Source organism: Saccopteryx bilineata, chromosome 2 (genome assembly GCF_036850765.1).
Source record: "Saccopteryx bilineata isolate mSacBil1 chromosome 2, mSacBil1_pri_phased_curated, whole genome shotgun sequence".
Classification (NCBI taxonomy): domain Eukaryota; kingdom Metazoa; phylum Chordata; class Mammalia; order Chiroptera; family Emballonuridae; genus Saccopteryx; species Saccopteryx bilineata.
In genome coordinates, this window is record NC_089491.1 from 185,404,177 (window position 1) to 185,427,051 (window position 22,875).

At 38.6% G+C, this 22,875-nt stretch overlaps 1 protein-coding gene across 1 annotated transcript in view; it reads right to left on the bottom strand.

Annotated features, from left to right (window-relative positions):
* Positions 1 to 7,768, bottom strand: part of RXFP2 (relaxin family peptide receptor 2) — a 35,148-nt gene extending 27,380 nt beyond the window's left edge. The window contains 6 exon segments of the mRNA XM_066254422.1: positions 178 to 249; positions 1,072 to 1,177; positions 4,072 to 4,149; positions 6,238 to 6,388; positions 6,391 to 6,446; positions 7,522 to 7,768. Coding sequence (XP_066110519.1) covers positions 178 to 249; positions 1,072 to 1,177; positions 4,072 to 4,149; positions 6,238 to 6,388; positions 6,391 to 6,446; positions 7,522 to 7,768 — 710 coding nt within the window.
* Between the last annotated feature and the right edge of the window lie 15,107 nt (positions 7,769 to 22,875).

Below are 22,875 nucleotides of genomic sequence, written 5' to 3' on the forward strand. Positions count from 1 at the left end.
AATAGAAATAGAATATACTTCGTAATGTCTTATTCTCTAATATTAATTACATTTAGATAAAGAAGTTTAATGGCAAAGGTAATCATCTTTATATTTCATTTTACTTTTATATCAAAAACATCTTAAACCAAAACCCACAAATATTTTTGTATTCAATCACACTTAATAACTACTTACATCTTTTTAAGTTCTGTGTATCTGATGAAAACTTTATCTGGAAGACTATGGATCTTGTTTTTCTTAAGAGACCTAAAATAACATGTAAAGCAGATTTCGTTAAGGATTGTATGGCCAGCCAGACTCTTTCCTGGAAACTGTGTGCTTGAGAAGAGACTTGCTGATGATCCTCCATGCCACTTCACACGTTTGCAAAGGACTGTGGCAACCGAAGACTTTCTAATGTGATAGCGAAAGGCCATAGAGCAAAATTCAAACAGCGTGCAAGCATTTGACCAGTTTAGCCAGTTAGTATAATAGACTGAAACATCTATGGTGATTTCATTTTATCTTTTACTCTTGGATAATTTAACAAAACCAAACAAACAAGACCAAAAACCAACAAAAATCTCAGCCAGCTCATGCATGCCCAAACCATGATACGACAGTAAATTCCAGAGAGTCTTGAAATGTTATGCAAAGTACACAAACACATGCATGATTATGACACGGCTAGCTCCATGGTTCCCTTGAACCTTCCTTTTTATGAACAAATCAAATTACTGCTTTTCAAAAGGAAGTACAAAAGGTAAATGCTCTCCCTTTTCCTCATTTTGATTTTCAATTGCATAGTACTGGTATATTAGCAACCACACATAAATCATATAGTCAGTGAAAATAAGAACTGCAGACCACAGGCATTTGTGAGTTAAAGCATAACCTGGCTCCTCTAACATGCAGTATATAAGACACTGCTTCCCTAGAGAATACTCTGAGGGCTGGTGGTTTTAAAGGGATTTTTATTATTTTTTTAATATACAGGTAGCATAAAACAGAATAAAGAAAGTTTCATCAGGTTACACACTTTTCTAGTGACTTAGGGGCAAGCGTCATGCAGCTGTAGATTGTACTCACAGTAACGTCACATTGCTGGAAACGGACGGCACTGATGCCAAGCCAGTGTTCACACACTCCAACTCTGTTCCTTTGCAGTCACAGCCTCGTGGGTACTGGTTTAGAACTGGGGGTCAAAAGAGTAAGATTTCAACAGGCAAAAAAAACCCCAAAACAACTTCAATTATGACCTTGTCTCTAATAACTGACCTTGTTCTCTTTCCTTCCATTTACATGTTGATAATGAACTGATTCAGGCCCACAGTAAAACAAATAAGAATTCTCTGTAGTCAAATACTGACTGATGTGGTGTTTATCCCAGTTTGAGTTCCCAGTGATCTTTTCAGAAGCATTTAACCAATTATTAGAAAGGAACCACAGAAATGTTTAAATAGCAAAAAAAAAAAAAAAAAAAAAAAAAAGCTTATAGTGAAACAAGGTTGTGTTCTCCTCAATGGGGAACATTAGTGTGTTTGAATAAATCTTTAATGGGTACAATTGAGTCAATTCAATTTAATCAAATGGCATAAAGAGGCTGCTCAATAAATGCTTGTTGATTAAAATTAAATTAAACTGTTTTCCCCTTTTAAACTTCTCTTAGAGAAGAGTTAGATGCAGGTTCTGTCTTAGTCACCATTATGCCTTATTAAAATCAACCAAGTCAGGTATGCCCTCACTTGGGTTTTTTGTTTCCCATTGCTATGCAGTTCAAGTGGAAGGTAAAGGTTGTAGAGAAGCTACAAAGCAGAGAAAACCAAAGGACCATCTGTCAGAAGCATTCAGAAAGAAAAGCAGGCTTCAGAATTTACTCTGAAGGAACCTTCATAATTAAGATAATGACATAAAGGAGTGAGAAACCCATGGTGAAACCAGGCCAAGTTGGCCCATGGGGCAATCATGTGTGTGTGTGTGTGTGGGGGGGTTGTGGGTTAGAGGAGAACACACATTTATGAAGCATTTGATTTTGCCTCTGATCCTGTGGATATGTGTTTTGATGGAGCTAAGAAAATGAGAGTTATTTTCAAAAATTTAGTGTTATTATTATTCATTTAAATCTGAGTATAAGTTCTTTCTAATTGCTCTGCTTCTTTTAGATTTCTTTCATTTAAATTCATTTTTAAAAATCAATTTCACTGAATTTTTATCAGTTCAGGAAACTTGTGTTGTGTGCCTGCTTAATTCACAAGATGCTTTCTACCGTAAAAAGTTTTGGAAAACATCTTCAGTCCTTTATAAGTTTATGCTATTAGTTCAACTTCCTAAATACAACTTCAAAACGTTTACTTCAGCCTTCATTAAGATTGAGAATAGTGTCATTTAGACCGAAAACCTGTGGTTGTACGCTTTTATTTCCCAACAACAACAACAAAAAAACCAGTGTATAATCCAAACTAGACCTGGTGCCTACACCAGAGCTGTGACCTGAGCTACCCTCCCTCCCCCCAACCCCTCAGGCCTGTCTCACTCCATGCTCTGTGGAGTCTTCCTCTGAAAGCCTCTTGAATCTCACTAGCTCACTCTTCCCAGTGGTACTTTCTGGGCTCAGGTCCCTAGTATTAGTCTGGAGCATTGCAAGACAATAATAACCAGTACCTCTGTCACCATTCTTTCTCCTCACCCTCGGCAAGGCTGGCATTTGGATCAGATCACTGTCTGTTGTTGGGAGCTGTCCTGTGCCCTGTAGGGTGTTCAGCATCATCGGTGGCCTCTGCCCACTAGATGCCAGTAGTAACCCACCTCTCTCCAGCTGTGACAACCAAAAATGTCTTTAGATATTGTCAAATGTTCTCTGGGAGGTGGAGGGGTTGTCCCAGGTTGAGATCACTACTCTAACCAGTCTCTACAATTCTGATGGAAGCATCATTATCACATAGACTTCTTATCGTGTGCCTCTTCCTCTTCTTTAAAGGAAAACAAACTCACAACTTTTGTGGTTACCCTCATGTATAGCAGTGATCTCCACAAAGGGTGTGTACAAGATGATTCATTGTGTTTCAGGAAGAAAATATCAAAACTTTCAGTTATATTTCTTTCTAATCTTTTAATTTACTCTTTAATTTTTAACTTTTATATATGATATATTTATGTATAATAAAGTAAATGATAAGTGATAATTATAACCTGGCGTGGCATTATAAAGTGCATAATATACTGTTAGTATACTATTTAAATATATATACATATATCTTATATACATACTAATGTATGTATTTCATTGTACCTATATTATATCTATTATATGTAATATCACATATATTATTACACATATGCATAATATATATGCATATATAGACATTATTCTGTATATAGGATAGAGGCCAAACTGCAAAGTGTGTAGCCCTTATGCTTTATTGGGTTCAGCTCCTGCCTTCCCCCGCCCCCCACACACTCTGCACTCTATGAGAGGCATTGAGAAGCATGCTCCGCACCTTCCCACCTCAAGGATTTGCTGAGTTTGCTCCCCTGCTCACTCTGTTACCTCTTACTCTTCCTTCTCTCCAAGGACTCCAAGTTCACCTCAGCGTCATCTTTTCTCTGAGTCTTTCCCCATCCATTGCAGAGTAATCATTTCTTCCAAGATACTTCCTTGTTCTCTTTTGCAAACACCATTTCTCCAGTTTTGCACTAATACTGTATCATTCCTACTTTTATAAGGATCTGTCTTTCCTGCTACTATGTGCCATGTGTGCACTGGGGACACACCTTATTATTGGACTCTCAGTGCCTAACATAGAGTTGGTATGAAGAAACTAATTAAAGAAAATAAGATCTTTATTACTTATCACAACTATTTGACACCTGTATATTCTTGCAATCAGAGACTAATTAATACATGAAATGAGCATAAATGGAGCATGTTGTGTTTTTCTCTTTATCTTTTCAGCCCCCAGGCATACAATGGATCGGGTGATCCTGAAAGACAATGAGGATGAAATGGAAACTTAACAGGAATAGATCTCCCTCCCCATATAAGTCGATGCACTGCACACCAGTTGGAGTTGTCAAACCAATGACACTTACAGCACTCCTGTGTGAATGCCACTTTATCAGCATTTCCATGGATTGTGCCAAATATGGTCGCCCATCCACTAGTGTCCCCTGTGAAATGTTGATGAACATGTGTCAGTCATGCTGTAAATCAAATGCCAAAGTACAAAACAAAAGTCTAAGAATTTGATAATAAAATCAGTGAAAAATTGGTTTAAGGAATAGAACAATAACATTGAAGGTAAGGGAGAAAAAGATAGGAAGACATCTAGAGTTTTTATCATTTTTGAAATTACAAATATTTCGGATATATAGATCATAAAATATATAATGAAAATATATAACAATTTAATGCACATCTTGAAAAAATATCAACTATTTCCAATGCTGACATTTTAAACTTTGATCTTAATTTTGAGATTCCCCAAAAGAAAATACAATGTAAATTTTATTTTGTCATATGAGTACTATTGCATATGGATATATAGATATGTACTTGATAGGTATAATGCATTCTGATGATATTTATGTCACTTGACATTTTTAATAAAGCAAAAAAAAGAGTCCCCTATTAAAGGCTCTCTAGTCCTAATAAGAGAAATAATATATTCTCAATTTTTCAGAGGTTATGATCTGCTCATTGCTAAGTTTTTTTCTATTTTTTTGCAATAAAATTGTATTTTTTTTAAAAAAGGAGGCCTGATTTTAAAGTATTGCTACTTTAGCATATGCTATTATCCTGATACATATGCATTAAATGAATGATATTGAAGTTCATATGGATAGAAAAGTAAATTTAAATAATCATCAAAGGTCCCTTTGATCCCTACAATCTTTAATTTAACTCTATTTCTTATTAATATCCTTAAAGATTCTTACAGTGATTTTATTTGATGCTTTTACATGGATTATACTTTATACTTTGTGTTCAGATCACATTCATGAAATAGATAAATACATGTAATCTCTGATTCCCACACAGTGAAGAGGAAAGCCAAGAATTTGAGTGGCTTGTCACTGGCATCCAAAGAACTGCCCCATTGCTGAGCACAGATTTAGTGCCTACTATATACTTGACTGTTCTAGGCTCTGGTGATACCAGAACAAGACACAAACAAGAACTCTTCTTGAGCAGTTCATATCTAGTGATAGAAGTATAGTAAGAAGGCAAGGTAATGCATAGTATAGTCACACAGATACACCAGGGTGCTATGGCAATAGAGAAAGGGTGCTTGTCCCAGACTGGTGGGGGAGCTTCAGGAAAGCATAGCCAGGGAAGCCAGCTGATCAGGAGTCCTTAAGTGCATTCGAGAATATGAGTGGGAGTGATCCATGGGTGGAGAGAGTAGAATGTTCCAAAAGATCAACGCATGAGTACCAGGGGCAGGAGAGAAGATTCTAGAGATGGATGCTCAGCATCCCTGGACTTTGCTGTGTCACTTTGATGGCTAGTTGGATAGTGCCAAGGAGTGGCAGTCCAAGTGGTGGGAAACACATGTGATTCTTTCAGAGTCAGATGTGTCCGTAAAGTCATGGTGCACTTTTGACCGGTCACAGGAAAGCAACAAAAGATGACATAAATGTGAAATCTGCACCAAATAAAAGGAAAACTCTCCCAGTTTCATACCTATTCAGTACAGTTTGATGTGGGCTCACACACAGATTTTTTAGGGCTCCTTAGGTAGTTATCCTGTATAGCCTCTACAGACTCATCACTGACTGATGGCCTACCAGAACGGGGTTTCTCCACCAAACTGCCGGTTTCCTTCAATTGCTTATCCCACCGAGTAGTGTTATTCCTATGTAGTGGCGCTTCATTATAAATGTGCCGATATTCACGTTGCACTTTGGTCACGGATTCAAATTTAGCGAGCCACAGAACACACTGAACTTTCCTCTGTACCGTCCACATCTCAACTGGAATGGCCGTGGGCCATAATGAGGTAAGCATAAGAGGCATTTAAAATTAAAATATGGATATACAATTAAAATTTAAAGTATAATTTTAATTTTTATCAGATATAACACTTTATAACACTGTATTTCTATTTTCAATAATCTCTATATATGAAAGTTCAGGTAATTATCACTAATAAATTGGGGAGCAGTATTTGTGTAGAATTAGTTACCACCCTATTCACCCACAGCTTGGGTTTCATGAAGTGGGGTGCACATATGTAGCTGAGCAGCAGTCCTCACCACAGTCCTCCTCGTCAGCACCATTCCCACAGTCGTTCACACCATCACAATGAAAAGTACGTGGTAAGCACTTGGTCAGATTCCCACAGGGAAAATATCCTTTTTGGCACAATGGGGTGATTGTGCTGCCTTCGGTCAGTGCAAAATCTGAGTGAAAGAGAGGATAAAAATCTTATGTAGCAGCAAGAAAGTATTAATATGGCCAAACTCTTTTCATGTTGCTCCATTTAATTTTCACAAGAACCCTATGAAATGAGTTTGTTTGGTGTTATTCTTAATGCACAGTATCTATGAACAATATTCTTAATTAGAACATTTTAAACAATTGTGATCATACCTAACATCAGCTACACCAAGAATGTAATCGAGGTGCATTTTGAACTCACTGCAAGAAGTCTACAGTAAATACAAAAGCAATTGTCCTACTTTTGTAGAAAATCAAAGGCTTGTCCACTCCCAGAAATAGAAAGGTAAAACCATGAGCTCACAGGGTCAAAAGGATGAATTTATTTACTTGCTAATCTTTTACAATAAAGATTTGAGGTGACATAGTAAAAAGTACATATAGAAAGGATGGAATAAGTATAAATTAGAGGGAAACCCAGAGCCACATTTGAATAAAGAGGTAATTGTAAGCAACAAAATCCCATTGAGCTCATAGTATGCCAGGTAGCTGGCACAGTTATGTAGCTTAGTTATTCTTGAGGTAAATCCATGTACGGGTGATATTGTCCTTTATATTTGAGGAATAAATGTAGTTATCCATGTGGAAAGTCACACAGAATAGATTGGAGTTATCTCCCTGACTCCAGAGGCCACTCTTACTCACTGTCCTACGAGGATATCAACTGAATAAAGAACCTGTATTTTAAGAAGCATAAGTCCCCTATGAGGATGAATTAAAAGTGGTCTTCTTGGTCAGGGAACATAGGACAAGATGAATGAGAGTTGAACAATTGCTACGTTAAATGAAGGAATGCAGAAAGGAAAGAGAATTAATGTTTACAGAAATACTATATCTAGGGATAAGATGACCAAGAAATTTCAGAACCTGAGATGTAAGAGACATCCTTGCAGTTTTGATGGAGTGTTTTCCAGGAAATAAAGAAATGTGTTTGCTGTACATACTCTAGTAGATTGGTGAAAGTCATGTATTTTTTAAAAAGGAGGGCAACATGAAACTTCACAGAAATAATTGATTTAGAAGAGTGTAGACTCGGGCATGGCTACAGCTCAGTATGACTACTTGAAAGGGACAAAGGATATTGGCAAAATGTCCCTGACCATGCCATTGAAGGTTAGCAGTGTAGCCAGAAATTTCCTTGGGTTGGTGTGACAACGTTTTTAATATGGCAGGAGGATAAAGAACAAATCTTTGTGGGTCACCTTCTACTTTGTGCTGAGTGTCTCTTAGTTGTTTTGGTGTTGCCATGTCCAGGTAAATATGAGGGAACGGAGGCTGGAAATGTGGAAGCACTATGACTCTGGATCTTGGGGAAATGCCAGGGAGAGCTGGGCCCTTTGAGCTCATGCTACCTTGTAACAAGGTGCTCTCCCACCAGTTTGGACACCAAGTTCTCCCAAAGTAGGTGAAGCCTGCTGCCTATTGTTTAAGAAATAATGCCATTTGTTTTAGGGCAGGAGTTTGAGTTTCGGCACTAAAGCTATCTGAGTTATGAGTTCATGTTAAGCTTTTAGTGATATGATTAGAAGAAGAGTGGAAGATTGGATTACTGGAGATTTAGTCCTTCAAGCATGCTAACGTTCAAATTTGTGCAAATGTATAGAAGAAGAGAGTCTAGCCTTCTCTTGGGAATGGCCAGCTGTGACACTGTCCACTCTCCCTGGAAGCTGGGAGTCTTCCCTGACTGGGCAGCATGGCCCTCAGAAACTTTTCTACCCTCTATGACTGGTGCAGCCACTGTGGAAAACAGTATGGAGATTCCTCAAAAAATTAGAAATGGAACTGCCCTTTGACCCAGCCATCCCACTTATAGGAATATATCCCAAGGACACCATATCACCGACTGAAAAAAAAGAAATGCACCCTCATGTTTATGGCAGCATTGTTCACAATAGCGAAGATCTGAAAACAGCCAAAGTGTCCATCAGTGGACGAGTGGATTATAAGCAGTGTTACACATATACAATGGAATACTATGGGGCTATGAAAAAGAAGGAAATATTACCTTTTGCAACAATATGGAGGGACCTGGAAACTATTATGTTGAGTGAAATAAGCCAGGCAGAGAAAGAAAAATATCATATGACCTCACTCATTTGAGGAATCTAAGGAATAATGAGAACTGAGGAACGGAATTAAGACAGAGGAGGGATCAAAGGGACCAGAGGAAAAGAGGACAGAGGGAAAGGGGATGACAGGATGGGATAAACTTGAAGGGAAGAGGGGAGGGCGCTGTAGGGAGGGGGGCAAGGGAGATGTTGAGGGGAATATGAAGGAGGGGAATGCATTCGGGGTGACCCTAGAATCTATGTAAACAATTAAATTTAAAAAAAACATAAAAAAATGAAAAAACAAAACAGAACAAAGAAGGCCCTAGCTCAAAGGGGTTGATGTGCACATGAACTAATGTGAAAGTTGTTGAGCACATAGAATTTCCTCTATAAGAACTTGTCTGAGTTTGACCAGTGGTGGCACAGTGGACAGAGTGCCAGATTGGGATGCAGAGGACCCAGGTTTGAAACCCCAAGATTGCCAGCTTGAGCGCAGGGTCGCTGGCTTGAGCGTGGGATCATAGACATGACCCCATGGTTGCTGGCTTGAGGCCAAAGGTTGCTGCCTTAAGCCCAAGGTTGCTGGTTTGAGCCCAGGTCACTGGCTTGCACAAGGAGTCACTCTTCAGCTTCTGTAGTCCCCCGGTTAAGGCACATAAGAAAGCAATCAATGAACAACTAAGGAGACTAAGGAGCCGCAAGGAAGAACTGATGCTTCTCATCTCTCTCGCTTCCTGTCTGTCTGTCTCTATCTGTCTCTCTCTCTCTGCCTCTTTCTCTGTCTCTGTCACCAATAAATAAATAAATAAATTTAAAAAAGAAACTTTTCTACCCTCTGGATATTTGTTCTTACAAAAGCAAAATATGTTTTCTCCACTATTACTGAGTGGTGGATGAATGATTTACTATCGGCAGTAGGCCTAAGACCAGTTAGGTCTGACTATTTTAGAAAAAATCTCTGCTCTGAGAGTTGGGTTATGAAGTCTCTTCATGAGGACATATATAGTGAGTCATAGATTTTTCAAGCTCTTAATTTCTCTCTTGTAAAGATTTCTGGAGAGAGTAGTTTTATGAAAACTAGTAGTCCTCCTATGTTTGGAATATGAGCAAGTGAGAGTCAACATATTTTAGTGTAGCAGCTTTGACATTTTTTAAAGATAGTAATTCATAGTTGGAAATAAATTTTGTATCACAGTGCAACACATAAGCACACAGACTGAAAACAAAATTTCATGAAATATTATTTGCTGTATCTATGGGCTGTACTCTGATCATTGCTATTCAATCTTATTCACTTGTAAAGGGATCACAAGCTACTAAGTTGACCTCATGATTCATCCACTAATGAGATATTACCCAATATTTATGATTCCACTTATATGTGGGATATAAAATAGAAATCCACAAACAAACATACAAAACAAACCCATAGACACAGACAGCAGTATGATAATTACCAGAGAGAAGGAGATGGAGTAGGTAGAACAGGGAACAGGAAGACAAACATGCAGTGATGGAGGGAGACTGGACATTGGGACGTGAGCACACAATGCAATATACAGATGACCAGTGACTGAATTCAAATAATTTAGCAACTGGTTCTCTGTCTTAATGACCATTTTAATTATAAAAAAAAAAACCCCGATATACCAAAAGGTAGTTTATTATTTCATGCATTTAATACTTAAATAAGAACATAAAAGAGGTATACAAAGCTAGGTCATAAAAGTTTTAAAATATTAATGAAAAAATATTAAATAATACCTGACAAAAAACAATAAAACTTTTTAAAAGATACTTCCATATTGTTTCTTGATTGGAGTCCTAACTTGCAATTTTTTCACCTATGGACAAAATGAGCATTTCTCAATGGCACTTAGAATACGCTGTTGCACAGATGAACATTGAAAAAGAGTAAGGAATGTAAATTTGTAGTTTCCACATTGGGCGGCTGTCCAGGCTCCCACTTTAGAAAGAACTCTGATAACAAGTGCCATTTTAACAACCGGTTCACAGAACTCAACAAAAAACTAGGTATCGGTTCTGCCAAACTGGTGCAAACTGGCTGAATCCCACCACGGCAGATGATGATGTATTATAGATTTGTACACTTGAAACATATTCTTATTAACCAATGTTACTCCAATAAATTTAATGAAATTGAAAAAATTTCAAAACTCAAAAAAATATATTAATTAGCAATAAAGTGCTCTGAAGACCATCAGACCTGCCTGGATGAACATTCTCTCAGCCATTCACTAGCTATGTGACTTTCAAGCAAGCTCCTTAACATCTTTCAACTTGAGTTTTCTCACATTTAAAATAAAGTTGATGATAATAGCCCCTCCCAGAGGGTCTGTTTCAAGAATGAGACAAATCAGTGCTTCTGAAGTACTGGACAGTGCCTGGCCCATGGAGAGCCCTTGATAATGTAGGCATAAGGGCAAGTTCAACACAAGGCAAAAAAAAACAGGGCTGTAAAAAGGAAGCTTTAGTGTCAAATGTAAACTTTCTGTGCCTTTGCATCGTGTGACTTTTATGAACAAAAAAAAAATAAGGACTATCATTCTATAAAAAAATAAGGACTATCATAAAGCTTCTCCTACTTTTTCATATTATTCTATTTTTAAAACCATGTGACATATGACATTTGTGGTTTATATCTTAAGTAGCCTTGAATCTCTTTTGAAAGCTAATGGGGGAGTTGTAAATGATAAATAAGCAATGAAAATGTCTTCACAACCTATAAAATAGTAATATTTTCTGAATGATCTAGAAGAGTTGATTAAATATTGATTAAAGACAATTTTGAAGTAGAAAGCTGAGGGTGGGTGGGATATTTTGAAGGCTATGTGTCGATTGTGTTCCCTTATAGGATTATCATGAAGATAACCTTGAGTTTTTTGAGGCTGGATCCAACTAAATACCTACTTTACAGATGCAGACTCCCTTAGAAGGAGGTAAGCAATTAGCTGTCACTGACAGGAGGGATGGAGATTATTCCCTTCTCCCTGGAAAATATTGGGCTACATGTAGCTAGTATGGTGAAGAAAGGGGAGGGGAATGGCTGACCATGTACAAACAGAAATAGTTGGTTGAATTTCTGTTAATTTTTCATCTTTCACCAGTTAATGCCTTCCTGAAGACATCTCAGTGTAAAAATTTAGAAAAATTTAAAAAAATGTAATCTATTCCTTACTCTGTACCCTCTATACCTTAAGTCCTTATAGTTCAACTTAATGCCTGGTAGTTACTTGGTGCTGGATAAGGATTTTAATGAATGAATGAGTTAACGGGTCAGTTAGGAATAAAAGAGAAAGTAAAAAAAAGACCCTTCCAGGATGTAAACTTCCCAAAGTTGCAGGCTTATGCATTTATTGTGATAACAAAGCATTGTTTAGTCTTCTGTGTACTTCATTGTTCATCCTGTTCTTCCATTATGCAATCTAAAACACAACGAGGAACCTTGCCTGTATTTGGCACTCACTGGAAATGTATCAGTCTGTAGAAAGCACATTCTGCTGCCTGCACTTCCTGCCATCCATGGAAGTAAAGAGAGTTAGTTTTGTAGAATCTTTAGGATTATAGAAATGGAGGAGCTACTTAAAATTTAGATTGATAGCTTCTTCAGTGATTTCTATGGGACCCTTGCCTAATACACAGCTGAGAGGAGGTTGGTACATGGAAAAGAAAATTATTCAGTTATACTCCTTCTTTTTCTCTCTTCTGATATATTCTGAATATGTATGTCCAAAGGAATTTTAAAATGACTTCTTGATAGCCCTTTGAAGCCAACCAGACTGTGCCCCAAATACTTTTATTATTATTTGTTATTATTATTATTATTATTTTAAATGAGAGGAGGGGAGATAGAGAGACAGACTTTTGCAGGTGCCCTGACCAGGATCCACCTGGCAACCCACATTTGAGGCTAATGCTTGGACCAACTGAGCTATCATCAGTGCCTAGGGCCAACGCTCAACCAAGCAAGCCACTGGCTGTGGGAAGAGAAGAGGGAGAGGAGGGAGAGACGGAAGGGGAGAGAAGCAGGTGGTTGCTTCTCACATGTGCCTTGATCAAGAATTAAACCTGAGACGTCCATACACGGGGTTGTTGCTCTATCCACTGAGCAAACCAGCCAGGGCCCCAATAATACTTTTTGATGCCTGTCAACATCTTCCTTGTGTTATTCAGAAACAACAGATGAGAACTAGCTTTTAGTTCTGAGTTTGAAAATCCTTGGAGCTGTACAAGTCTCTCTTTGCTTTCTTTGATTCTCTGCCAGTGCTGGTCCTGCATGACTTTCATCCCCTGAGTCTGATATTCTGGTTGAGACTCTCTTCACAGTTACATCAGGGATGACAGCACCATGGTCCCAGAGGGAGCACAGAGGACCTTGAACAATGAGGCCTCTTTCCAGAGTGTACCACTCCTAGTGGAGTTCAATTCAGTCTAGATGGATGGAGCCACTGCCATTTACTCTGAAGAGCCAACTACTGCAGTACCAGAAGAAATACTCATTTAACATCTGGAAAATGTTAACTGAGTGCCTCCTCTGTCCTATGGCAACAAGGCAAATCATGGCCATTATCACCTGGAGCTCAAGGGCTACAATCTCTGAGAGGAGCAGCAGCACTGCCCAGGACTGTTCTGACATGATGCCAAGGTGAATCCAGCTCATTTGCTGAGTCCACCTGTCAGAAGCCCTACTACTTCTGGGAAGAGTGTAAGTGTCACTAAAAGTGCACCTTTGCAGGGTGGATGATTTATTGTTTGTTTGAAAGAATCTAGTAAAATGATCCTTAAAAGCTCTTAGGTTAAGGTGAGTGGAAAGAAATAAGCCTCTCAGATGTTGTTTTTTAAACTTAGAAATCTTATGCTTTTCTGCTTTTATGTTTGGTCCTCCTTACCTGGACGGGAGTGTGAGACCTCATTAGTCCGAATATGGAGAATTCACGTTCAGTTCCACGCACACATTTCCCCCACCTCCTTCTCCTGTCAGAGATTCCCACCTTAACTGCATTTCTGTAAGCCCTCATTTTCTGTCATGTTCTTCTGAAACAAACAAATCCCAGGCTGGTTAACGTCCCACAGGGTCCTACTCACAGATTTACTGCAGGAGCTGTCACCTATCTCCCTCCTCAGATGACCTCTTGATGTTTGAACAGACAGATTTGGAGAAATAATGCTTAATTTTGTGAAACAGAGTATAAGCTCAATACATATTGATTTAAATTGGGGTGGGGGAGGGATTTCAAATTGTTAATATCACCCTTAACAGGCTTGGTTATCAGCTCCATGTCCCCTTTGGCTGTGTGCTGTTACCTAGTCACAAACTAAATGTCATGGTCTTTGATGGGTTCTAAGGTATATATAAAGGCACAAGAAAGACTTCTCTTCCAAAAAGATCTCTTCTATGACCAGTAAACTGCTTAAATTCACCAGTAGAGATGCATTTTTTTTAGTTAAAATCTTTTTTTTTCAGTATTTAATTACTTATCTTGTTTTGCATGAGTTTGAGAAACTATCTTCTTCCTAAAACCTGGCTGAGCATAGTGAGCTCAGAGAATGAACGCTCTGGTGGGTGAAGGAAAAAGAACTTGGAGAGGGTGACCTTGAAATAGACAGGCGGAACCTGATGGAACTTGGCCTGGGAACTATGGAGAGGAGAGAAGGTGGTACCTTTTCCCCTTTGCCTTTCTCTCTCTCTCTCTCTCTCTCTCTCTCTCTCTTAATTCCTCTCTAATTCATTGACTGCTCTGTCTCAAGGGATTTTCACTGACTGATCTTCTAGTTGATGGTAGTTCTTCCAAACTGACCTGCATATATGTAACTGGGAAGGACATACCTCCCAGAAAGTGGGTACCACTCACTGAACCTTTCTCTCATGATGCACAAAAGGTAAAGGTTATTATTTCTGTCTGTGGTGAAGCCTTCCATCTGTAGTCTATAGAATTCCATTTAACTTCATCTTTTTAGAATACCTCTCCATTAATCCTTTACTTTACCCCCTATATTTTCAAAATTCCTATCTCTCAACTGGTTTTTCTATTATCATTAATCTTATTCAATCAGCTTACATCTAAAAAATAAACCAAGCAAGCAAGCAACCAATCAACCCAAATCCCATATCCGCAGTACAACTGAAACAGACTTCTCCCGTCAAAATTAAGTTTCTCAGAAAAAATTGTACAAGCTGATGTCTTCACTTCCTCATCACCCTTTCTTCAATTCACAGTTTTCAGCCTTAGCCTTGCTGCTCCATTAAAATTCTTCAACCAAAGTCATTAATATCCTCTTTGTTACTAAATGCAATAAATGTGTTTATTTGTTTACTTGTTTTTAGTTTTTCCATTGATTTAACTGACAAAGAGAGAAAGAGAAAGGAGGGAAAAGATAGAGAGAAACATCAATTCATGTTCCACTCAGTTGTTCCATTTTTAGTTATGCACTTGTTGATTGCCTCTTGTACATTCCTTCACTGGGAATCCAACCCACAACCTCGATGTTCCAGAAAGGATGCCCTATCCATTGAGCCATCTGGCTAGGGCCAATGCCATATGTATTTTTTAGTCTCTATTTTACTTAGTTCTCTGCAGCATTTGAATCACCATGTCACCAGGTTAAAACCTCTTTTTTCCGTTGGCTTTGTGGTATTTCACTGTCCTGGTTTACTTCCTTCGTCTCCATAGTTTCTAATGGTTCCCTTTCTGCTTTTCTCTTTAATGCACTGGCTCCTTTTTCTCTGTAATTCCCCTGAATATCACCTGCATACATTAGGTCAGAGGTTTCTTAGACCAATCAAATCAATTACAGAATTTAGAGGGACCTGCAAAAAGTTACTGATATTTTAGATTGTCAAATAAGAACATTAAAAATCTTAAGACACCATGCATTTTATAATAATGGTTTATTAGAAAAATAGTATTTACTTGTTCAAAATCACAGAAGGAAAGATAATCATTTGGAAAGAATACAGTTAGCTTTATGAAAACCTTACTCACTTCTTTGTGCTCCTGGGCTGGTGAAACCTTCATTCCTGACAACTATGGACACAGTATTTAGAACTATGTGTGAAAAAATTGTATCTGGTGATGTTACAGAATTCTTAAGGAGGTGACTCCTCTGTTCTGTCACCCACAAATATTTACTCCTCCTTTGTCACTTGTCTTTAACTTTGTTTATGACAGGGGCTCCAGAGATGGAACTATCAGACCCTGACTTTCAAATAACGATGCAAACTAAAAATACAAGGTGATACACTTGGTTTAATTAAGGCTATCTATAAACCCCATTGCATATAATGCACTTGACAGTGAACTTCGTAAGACCTTCCCTTTGAGATTAAAGAGAGGATGGTAGTGTCACTGCTCCAACATCTGTTCAACACTCTACATGAAGGGCTTAGCAAGAGCAGTAAGGCAAGGCAAGTTAGTCAATGGCATAAATATTGGAAGAGAAGACATAAAACGGTCATTGTTCATGAATGCTAGGATTGTGAATATAAAATCCAAAACAATAAGTTATTAGTATTTGTGAGTTTAACCAAGTTTCTGTAAAATCAATCTAAAACATACCTTTTAGATAGCATCAACAGTGTCATATATTTAAGAATAACTCTAATAAAAGTCTGTAAGACATTTATGTAAAGTATATGAAATTATTAGAGGTATTAAAGACCTAAATAAATGGAGACTTAATATTTCAAGATGTTAATTATTCTCCCAAAGTGATCTATAGGTTGAAAGCAATCACAATAAAAATCCAGGAGTTTGCATACATGTGTGTGTAGAAATGGATAAATTGTTTCTAAAGGGCATGTGGTAGAAGAATAAGTCAGTGTTGAAGAACAACTTGAGAGAACTTACTTATATATCAAGATTTATTAAGGAACAATAATTCAGATAGTATGATACTGGTAAAAAGATAGGGAAAAATAGACCAATGGAATGGAATAGGAAGTTCAGAAGAAGAGACACACAGACAAACATCTGATTTATGACCAAGTGGCAGTGGAGAGGGACAGTTGATTCTAGGTGGACTATACATCTAAATATGACAGATAAAACAAGAGAGTTTTTGAAAGATAACATAGGAGAAAACCTTCATGACATTGGGGTAAAGATTTTAAGAAGAATACAAAAAAAAGCATTAATCATAATGGAAAAGAGCTAAATTAAACTGTATTAAAATTAAGGACTTCTGTTTTATAAAAGAAAAAGCCACCATTAAGAAATTGTAAAGGCAAGCTTCAGAATAGAATATATTTGCAAAAATAAGTCAGTAATTAGAATGTATATTTTATAAATTAATAAGGAAGAGATGAACAATATATAGAAAAATGGGTAAGAAACTTGAATATAAACTATGCACAAGAAAATATTAAAATGGGCAGATAATATCTGAAAAGTATTAAATCTAATTAGTAATGGGGGAAGTGCTAATTAAACGATAATAAATTATCACTACAGATTACTGGTATGGCTATAATTTAAAACTAACCAATCCCACATTATGTGGTGAGAATGTGAAGCTATGGTGTGAGTGTTCATTGAAACAACTGCTTTGAGAAATGGTTGGTCATTCTCTCCCAAACGTAAAGCTGGCAAGCCTCCTGTGTCAGCAGGTTTTCTTTTAGGATGTGCCAATAGAAATGTCTGCATGTGTGCACCAACTGACTCAGACCAAAATAGGCAGAGATTCATTATTCATCACAGTCCCAAAGTGTAAACAATACAAACGTCCTTGAAAAATCAAACAGGTAGAAATTGTGGTATCTTCATCAATAGCATACTATATAGTACTGAAAATGAACAAAGTCATTCAGATCAAGCATAGCCAAGGGCAGTTTTTCCTTTGCCATTTACATTGATTGCTATCTTCAAACACTCCTGGCAGCCCTGACATCTATAGAAATGAGATGTGAAGACTTAGCTTGTCTTGGTCTCTCCATATGAAATGCAATTTCCTTTTTTTTCCACTCCATCCTTTTTTTTTGTTATTTATCTCAGAAGTCATTTCTGTGAACACTTTCCTGATCCCCTCCAAGACCATTATTTCTTCTTCCCAAAGCATGTTGGACATACCTCTATTGCAGTATTTATGGTATTTTATTATAGTTATAGATTTTTTCTCTTTTTTTCATAATTTACTGTGCCCACTTATGGAGGGATATTTATTAATTTTGAATTTCCCAATGCCTGGTAAAGTTCTCAATTTCTAGCACATGCCATACACCTCAAAATTGATATCCAAGTTTGATTAACATTTTCAGAGACAGTAATGCTGTTTCCACAGCTGGGCTACATACACCTAAAACCTTGTATGTGGAAGTGGGGAGCACATTGCTACTTCAGTGATAATCCATGTCAGAAATAAAGGCCCAATATGGGTGCACACGTTGGACACGTTATCAGTGTGGGTTAGGTGCACATAGAAGCATTATACTGTACTTAGTTTTCTTTTCTTTCTTTATCTTATATCAATGCTTCAGTTTCTTATGTTGACATTTTTGCTTGAAGGTCTCTACCATTGGAGAGGAGCCATGGGTCGGCCTCTCCTAAAACTCAAGTGGACTCCATGTATGTTAGAGTAAGGTAGCCCACATTCACTTATCATACTGTATGCTCTACATCTACAGGTAATTTCCTCATGCATTACTTTTTGCAAAACTCTTGCAATTCATACAAACAATAGATTAAAAAACATAGCATTCACAAAATTCTGTGCTGTTAAGGAGGGCAACTTATATCTCCCATTGATAATTTTAGTTTTAGTTATTGCAATGAGCATGGCATTTTCAAGTGAGAAACAGAAAACAACCATAGAAGCTTCTAGTCAAGATTGCAGCCTAGATAAATCCTCCTACAACCACATAAAAAATACAACTAAGTTATAGGACAAGCATTATTCAGAAATGCTTGAAATCTAGCTGAACAGAAGTCCTACAACTAGGGGATTAAAGAAGAAGCCACATTGAGACTGGGAGGGGAGATGGAGGTGCGGGACAGACTGGTCCCACACTCACAATGTGGTGAGTAAAAATTGGAAGGGGATATCTCCACTGCAGAGGTACCCCAGCCTAGGTTTCCTGTGCCAGAAAGAGAAGTCCTCATAACTTCTGGCTGTAAAATCCAGTGGGTAGTGTGGTTGAGAGAGATGAAGAACTGCTGGAGTCCCAGGCAATACCTCTTAAAGGGCCTACACATGAACTTACTCAGATTCACTCCCTCTGAGCTCCAGCAATCAAGTAGCAGCTTGAAAAGCACCAGGGACATACAGGGAGGAACTGAAGTGTCTGGCATCAGAGCGAGAGCTGGAGGGACATTCTTTCCTTTTCTGAGACATTCCTTTTTCTGCAGAGCCAGCTGGCAGGCATCATATCTGAATCTCTATTAACCTGGTTATCATTGTTTGCCCCACTCTGGTGATTCCTTGAGACCCCCACTCCACCAAATTTTGGGCCCACCGAAACTATTTCCAGTAGCTTTTCCATATGAATGGCCTGTTTTGGCTCATGCTTCAGACTTTTCTAAAATCTCTCAAACAAGCAGCATCTGGTCTCAGTGTGCCGGTACACTCGTTAAATTGCCCCAGGCACGGTACTAGCAGCAGCCAGCCTTGATTTGCAGCTTGGACTCTCTTGGGAACCTTCAAGCCCAACACAGTTAGCAGCCATTGGCAGATCACTCTGTAGCTCATGCTCGTTGGCCCCCAGCAGAGTACAGGTGGAAACTGGCCTTGGCCTGCACCTCCTAAGAGGTTACAGAGTCAATGCACCTGTTGAACAGCTTCAGACTATGCTGAGTACCACTTCACCACCTCCAAAAGCAACAAACTCGAGGACTGACTCAGGGTTTGGGTCCTAGAGCCTTGCTAAAGTAAGTCCTGCTTTATGGGGCAAGGCCCTACACAGCTGATCTTCCATGGTGGTTGCAGCTAGTCATTGCAATTGATTGGCCTGGGGGTAAATTCCTCCCATTAATGTAACCACAGCAATCAAGGCTCAACTATAACAGGAGGGTGTTCATAGCTCACATGATAGGAACCACACCTGCAGTGCTGAGCTCAGGTGAATGGGGAGGCCATGCCACTGAATCCTACTGGACACCTACCACATTAGGTCACTTACCAAGTCTGGGAGATGTAGTAGCTCTACCTAATACACAGAAACAAACACAAGAGGGCTGCCAAAATGAGGAGACAAACACGTCCCAAATGAAAGTACAGAACGAAATTCCAGAAAAAGAACTAAACAAAATGGATATAAGCAATCTACTAGAAGCATAGTTCAAAACACTGGTTATAAGAATGTTCAATAAACTTAGGGGAAGAGTAGATAAACTTAGAACTTTAACAGCATAAAAAGGGACATGAAAACCAGAAAAAAGAACCAGCCAGAAATGAAAGATACACTAAGTGAAATAAAGACTAATTTACAGAGAATCAACATTAGAGTAAGTAAAGCTGAGAATCAAAACAGTGAGTTGAAATACAAAGAAACAAAACTCCCTAATGAGAACAGCAAAAAGAAAAAAGGATACAAAAATATAAGAATAATGTAAGGAGCCTCTTGGACAACTTCAAGTGTACCAACATTCGCATCATGGAGGTGCCAAAAAGGAGAAGAGAGAAAGCAAGAAATGGGAAAAGTTATTTTAAAAAATAGTGATAAATCTTTCCTAATCTGGTGAAGAAAATAGATATACAAGTCCAGGAATGCAGATAATACCAAACAAGATGAACCCAAAGAGCCCCACACCAAGACACAACGTAATTAAAATGCAAAAGTTTAAAGACAAATAGAGAATCTTAAAGGCAGCAAGAGAAAATCAGCTAATTTCCTACAAAGAAGCTTCCATAAGACTTTTAGCTGATTTCTCAACAGAAATAGTTCAGGTCAGAAGGGATTGGCAAGAAATATCCCAAGTGATGAAAAGAAAGGACCTACAACCAAGATTACTCTACCTAGCAAAGTTGTCACTTAGAATCTAAGGACGTATAAAGAACTTTCCAGACAAGAAGAAGCTACAGAAAGGAGCCCATCACCACCAAACCAGTGTTACATGAAACTTCAAATGGTTGAAGAAGAAGAGGGAGGAGGAGGAGGTAGAGAAGGAAGAGGAGGATGAGGACAAGGAGGAGGAAAAAGATAAAAAAAATAAACAATAAAATGACAATAAATACATATCTATCAACAATTGAATCTAAAAAAAATAAACAAGCAGAACAAACATACTCATAGATACAGAGAACATTTTTTTTTTTGCATTTTTCCGAAGCCAGAAATGGGGAGGCAGTCAGACAGACTCCCGCATGCGCCCAACCAGGATCCACCCGGCCCGCCCACCATGGGGCAATGCTCTGCCCCTCTGGAGCGTTGCTCTGTTGCATCCAGAGCTATCTAGCGCCTGAGGCAGAGGCCACAGAGCCATCCTCAGCACCTGGGCCATCTTTGCTCCAATGGAGCCTTGGCTGTGGGAGGGGAACAGAGAGACAGAGAGGAAGGAGAGGGGGAGGGGTAAAGAAGCAGATGGGCGCTTCTCCTGTGTGCCCTGGCTGGAAATCGAATCCGGGACTCTTGCACACCAGGCTGACGCTCTACCACTTAGCCAACCGGCCAGGGCCTACAGAGAATATTTTGATGGTTGTCAGATAAGAGGGGGGTTGGGTGGGCTGGGTGAAAAAGGTGAAGGGATTAAGAAGTACAAACTGGTAGTCACAGAATAGTGATGGGGATGTAAAATACAGCATAGGGAATATAGTCAACAATATTCTAATAACTATGTATGGAGATGAGATTTATCAAGATGATCACTTAATAAGTTATATAATGCAGTGTATGCCTGAAATTAATATAATATTTTATGTTCATTGTAGTTGAAAAATAAAAATGATTTTTTTTAAAAGAAAACAACCATAAAGGAATGGCTTTGGAATAAGGGAGCAGTTACTCAGTAACACTCAGTATGGATTATTATCCTTTCTCTGCCTATGAGTAATTTACATAAAGACTCAGCGATCTCACCTTCAGACAGATTTTGAGGTTTTTGAGGAAAGATTTTTTGCAGTGTTTTCCAAAGGCCAGAATGGGAGAGGATCAATATTTTGTGCTGGCTGGACCACAATTGAACAAAAAAGTAGATAATGAAAACCAAGTGACAAATTAGAAAGATTTTGCTCTAAGTCAGAAAAGGCCCTTTTCTCTTTCCCAGCCATTTGTGTCATAGGTTTACTAATTTCTTCTTATTTCTTAAGGAGGGAGTGGTAATTAACATCAAGACTACTTTATAGCTAAGCTTGGATATTAATTAGACTTCTTCAAATTATATTCTCCATAAGGAGGTTGTATACTGATTATTTGACAATGTAGCTTTAGTGACTCCCTTGCTAAATACTTAATTTGTGCTCATAATTTCCCAAATTAAAAAAGAAATTTTTCAGGTAGAATTAATGGGTTAAATAACCAGGGTTAACCCAGTTAGTAGTCTGGTTACACATAAAGAGGACAAGGAATTGGCATCTCTTATAAAAAAGAAGTCTACCTACACTTTAATATACAGTGTGTCCATAAAGTCATGGTGCACTTTTGACTGATCACAGGAAAGCATCAAAAGACGATAGAAATGTGAAATCTGCACCAAATAAAAGGAAAACTCTCCCAGTTTCATACCTATTCAGTGCAGTTCGATGTGGGCTCATGCACAGATTTTTTAGGGCTCCTTAGGTAGCTATCCCGTATAGCCTCTACAGACTCATCACTGCCTGATGGCCTACCAGAACGGGGTTTCTCCACCAAACTGCCGGTTTCCTTCAACTGCTTATCCCACCGAGTAATGTTATTCCTATGTGGCTGCACTTTGTTATAAACGCACTGATATTCACGTTGCACTTTGGTCATGGATTCGAATTTAGTGAGCCACAGAACACACTGAACTATCCACATCTCAACTGGCATGGCCGTGGGCTGCTCCACTGTATACATGGTGTTACGTCACCATCTGCGCATACACACATGCTGCCACATCATCCTATAGAAACTGGGAGGGTTTTCCTTTTATTTGATGCAGATTTCACATTTCTATCGTCTTTTGTTGCTTTCCTGCAACCGGTCAAAAGTGCACCATGACTTTATGGACACACGGTACTTACTGAGGTGTGATTCGTGGGACAGGTTCATGAGGTCTCCTGGTGTACAGAGTCCCATATACCCCACCCTAGAGTTTGGAGTCCTAGAATTCATTTTTTTTTTTTTTTGTATTTTTCTGAAGCTGGAAACGGGGAGAGACAGTCAGACAGACTCCTGCATGCGCCCGACCGGGATCCACCCAGCAGCCCACCAGGGGCGACGCTCTGCTCACCAGGGGGCAATGCTCTGCCCCTCCGGGGCATCGCTCTGCCGCG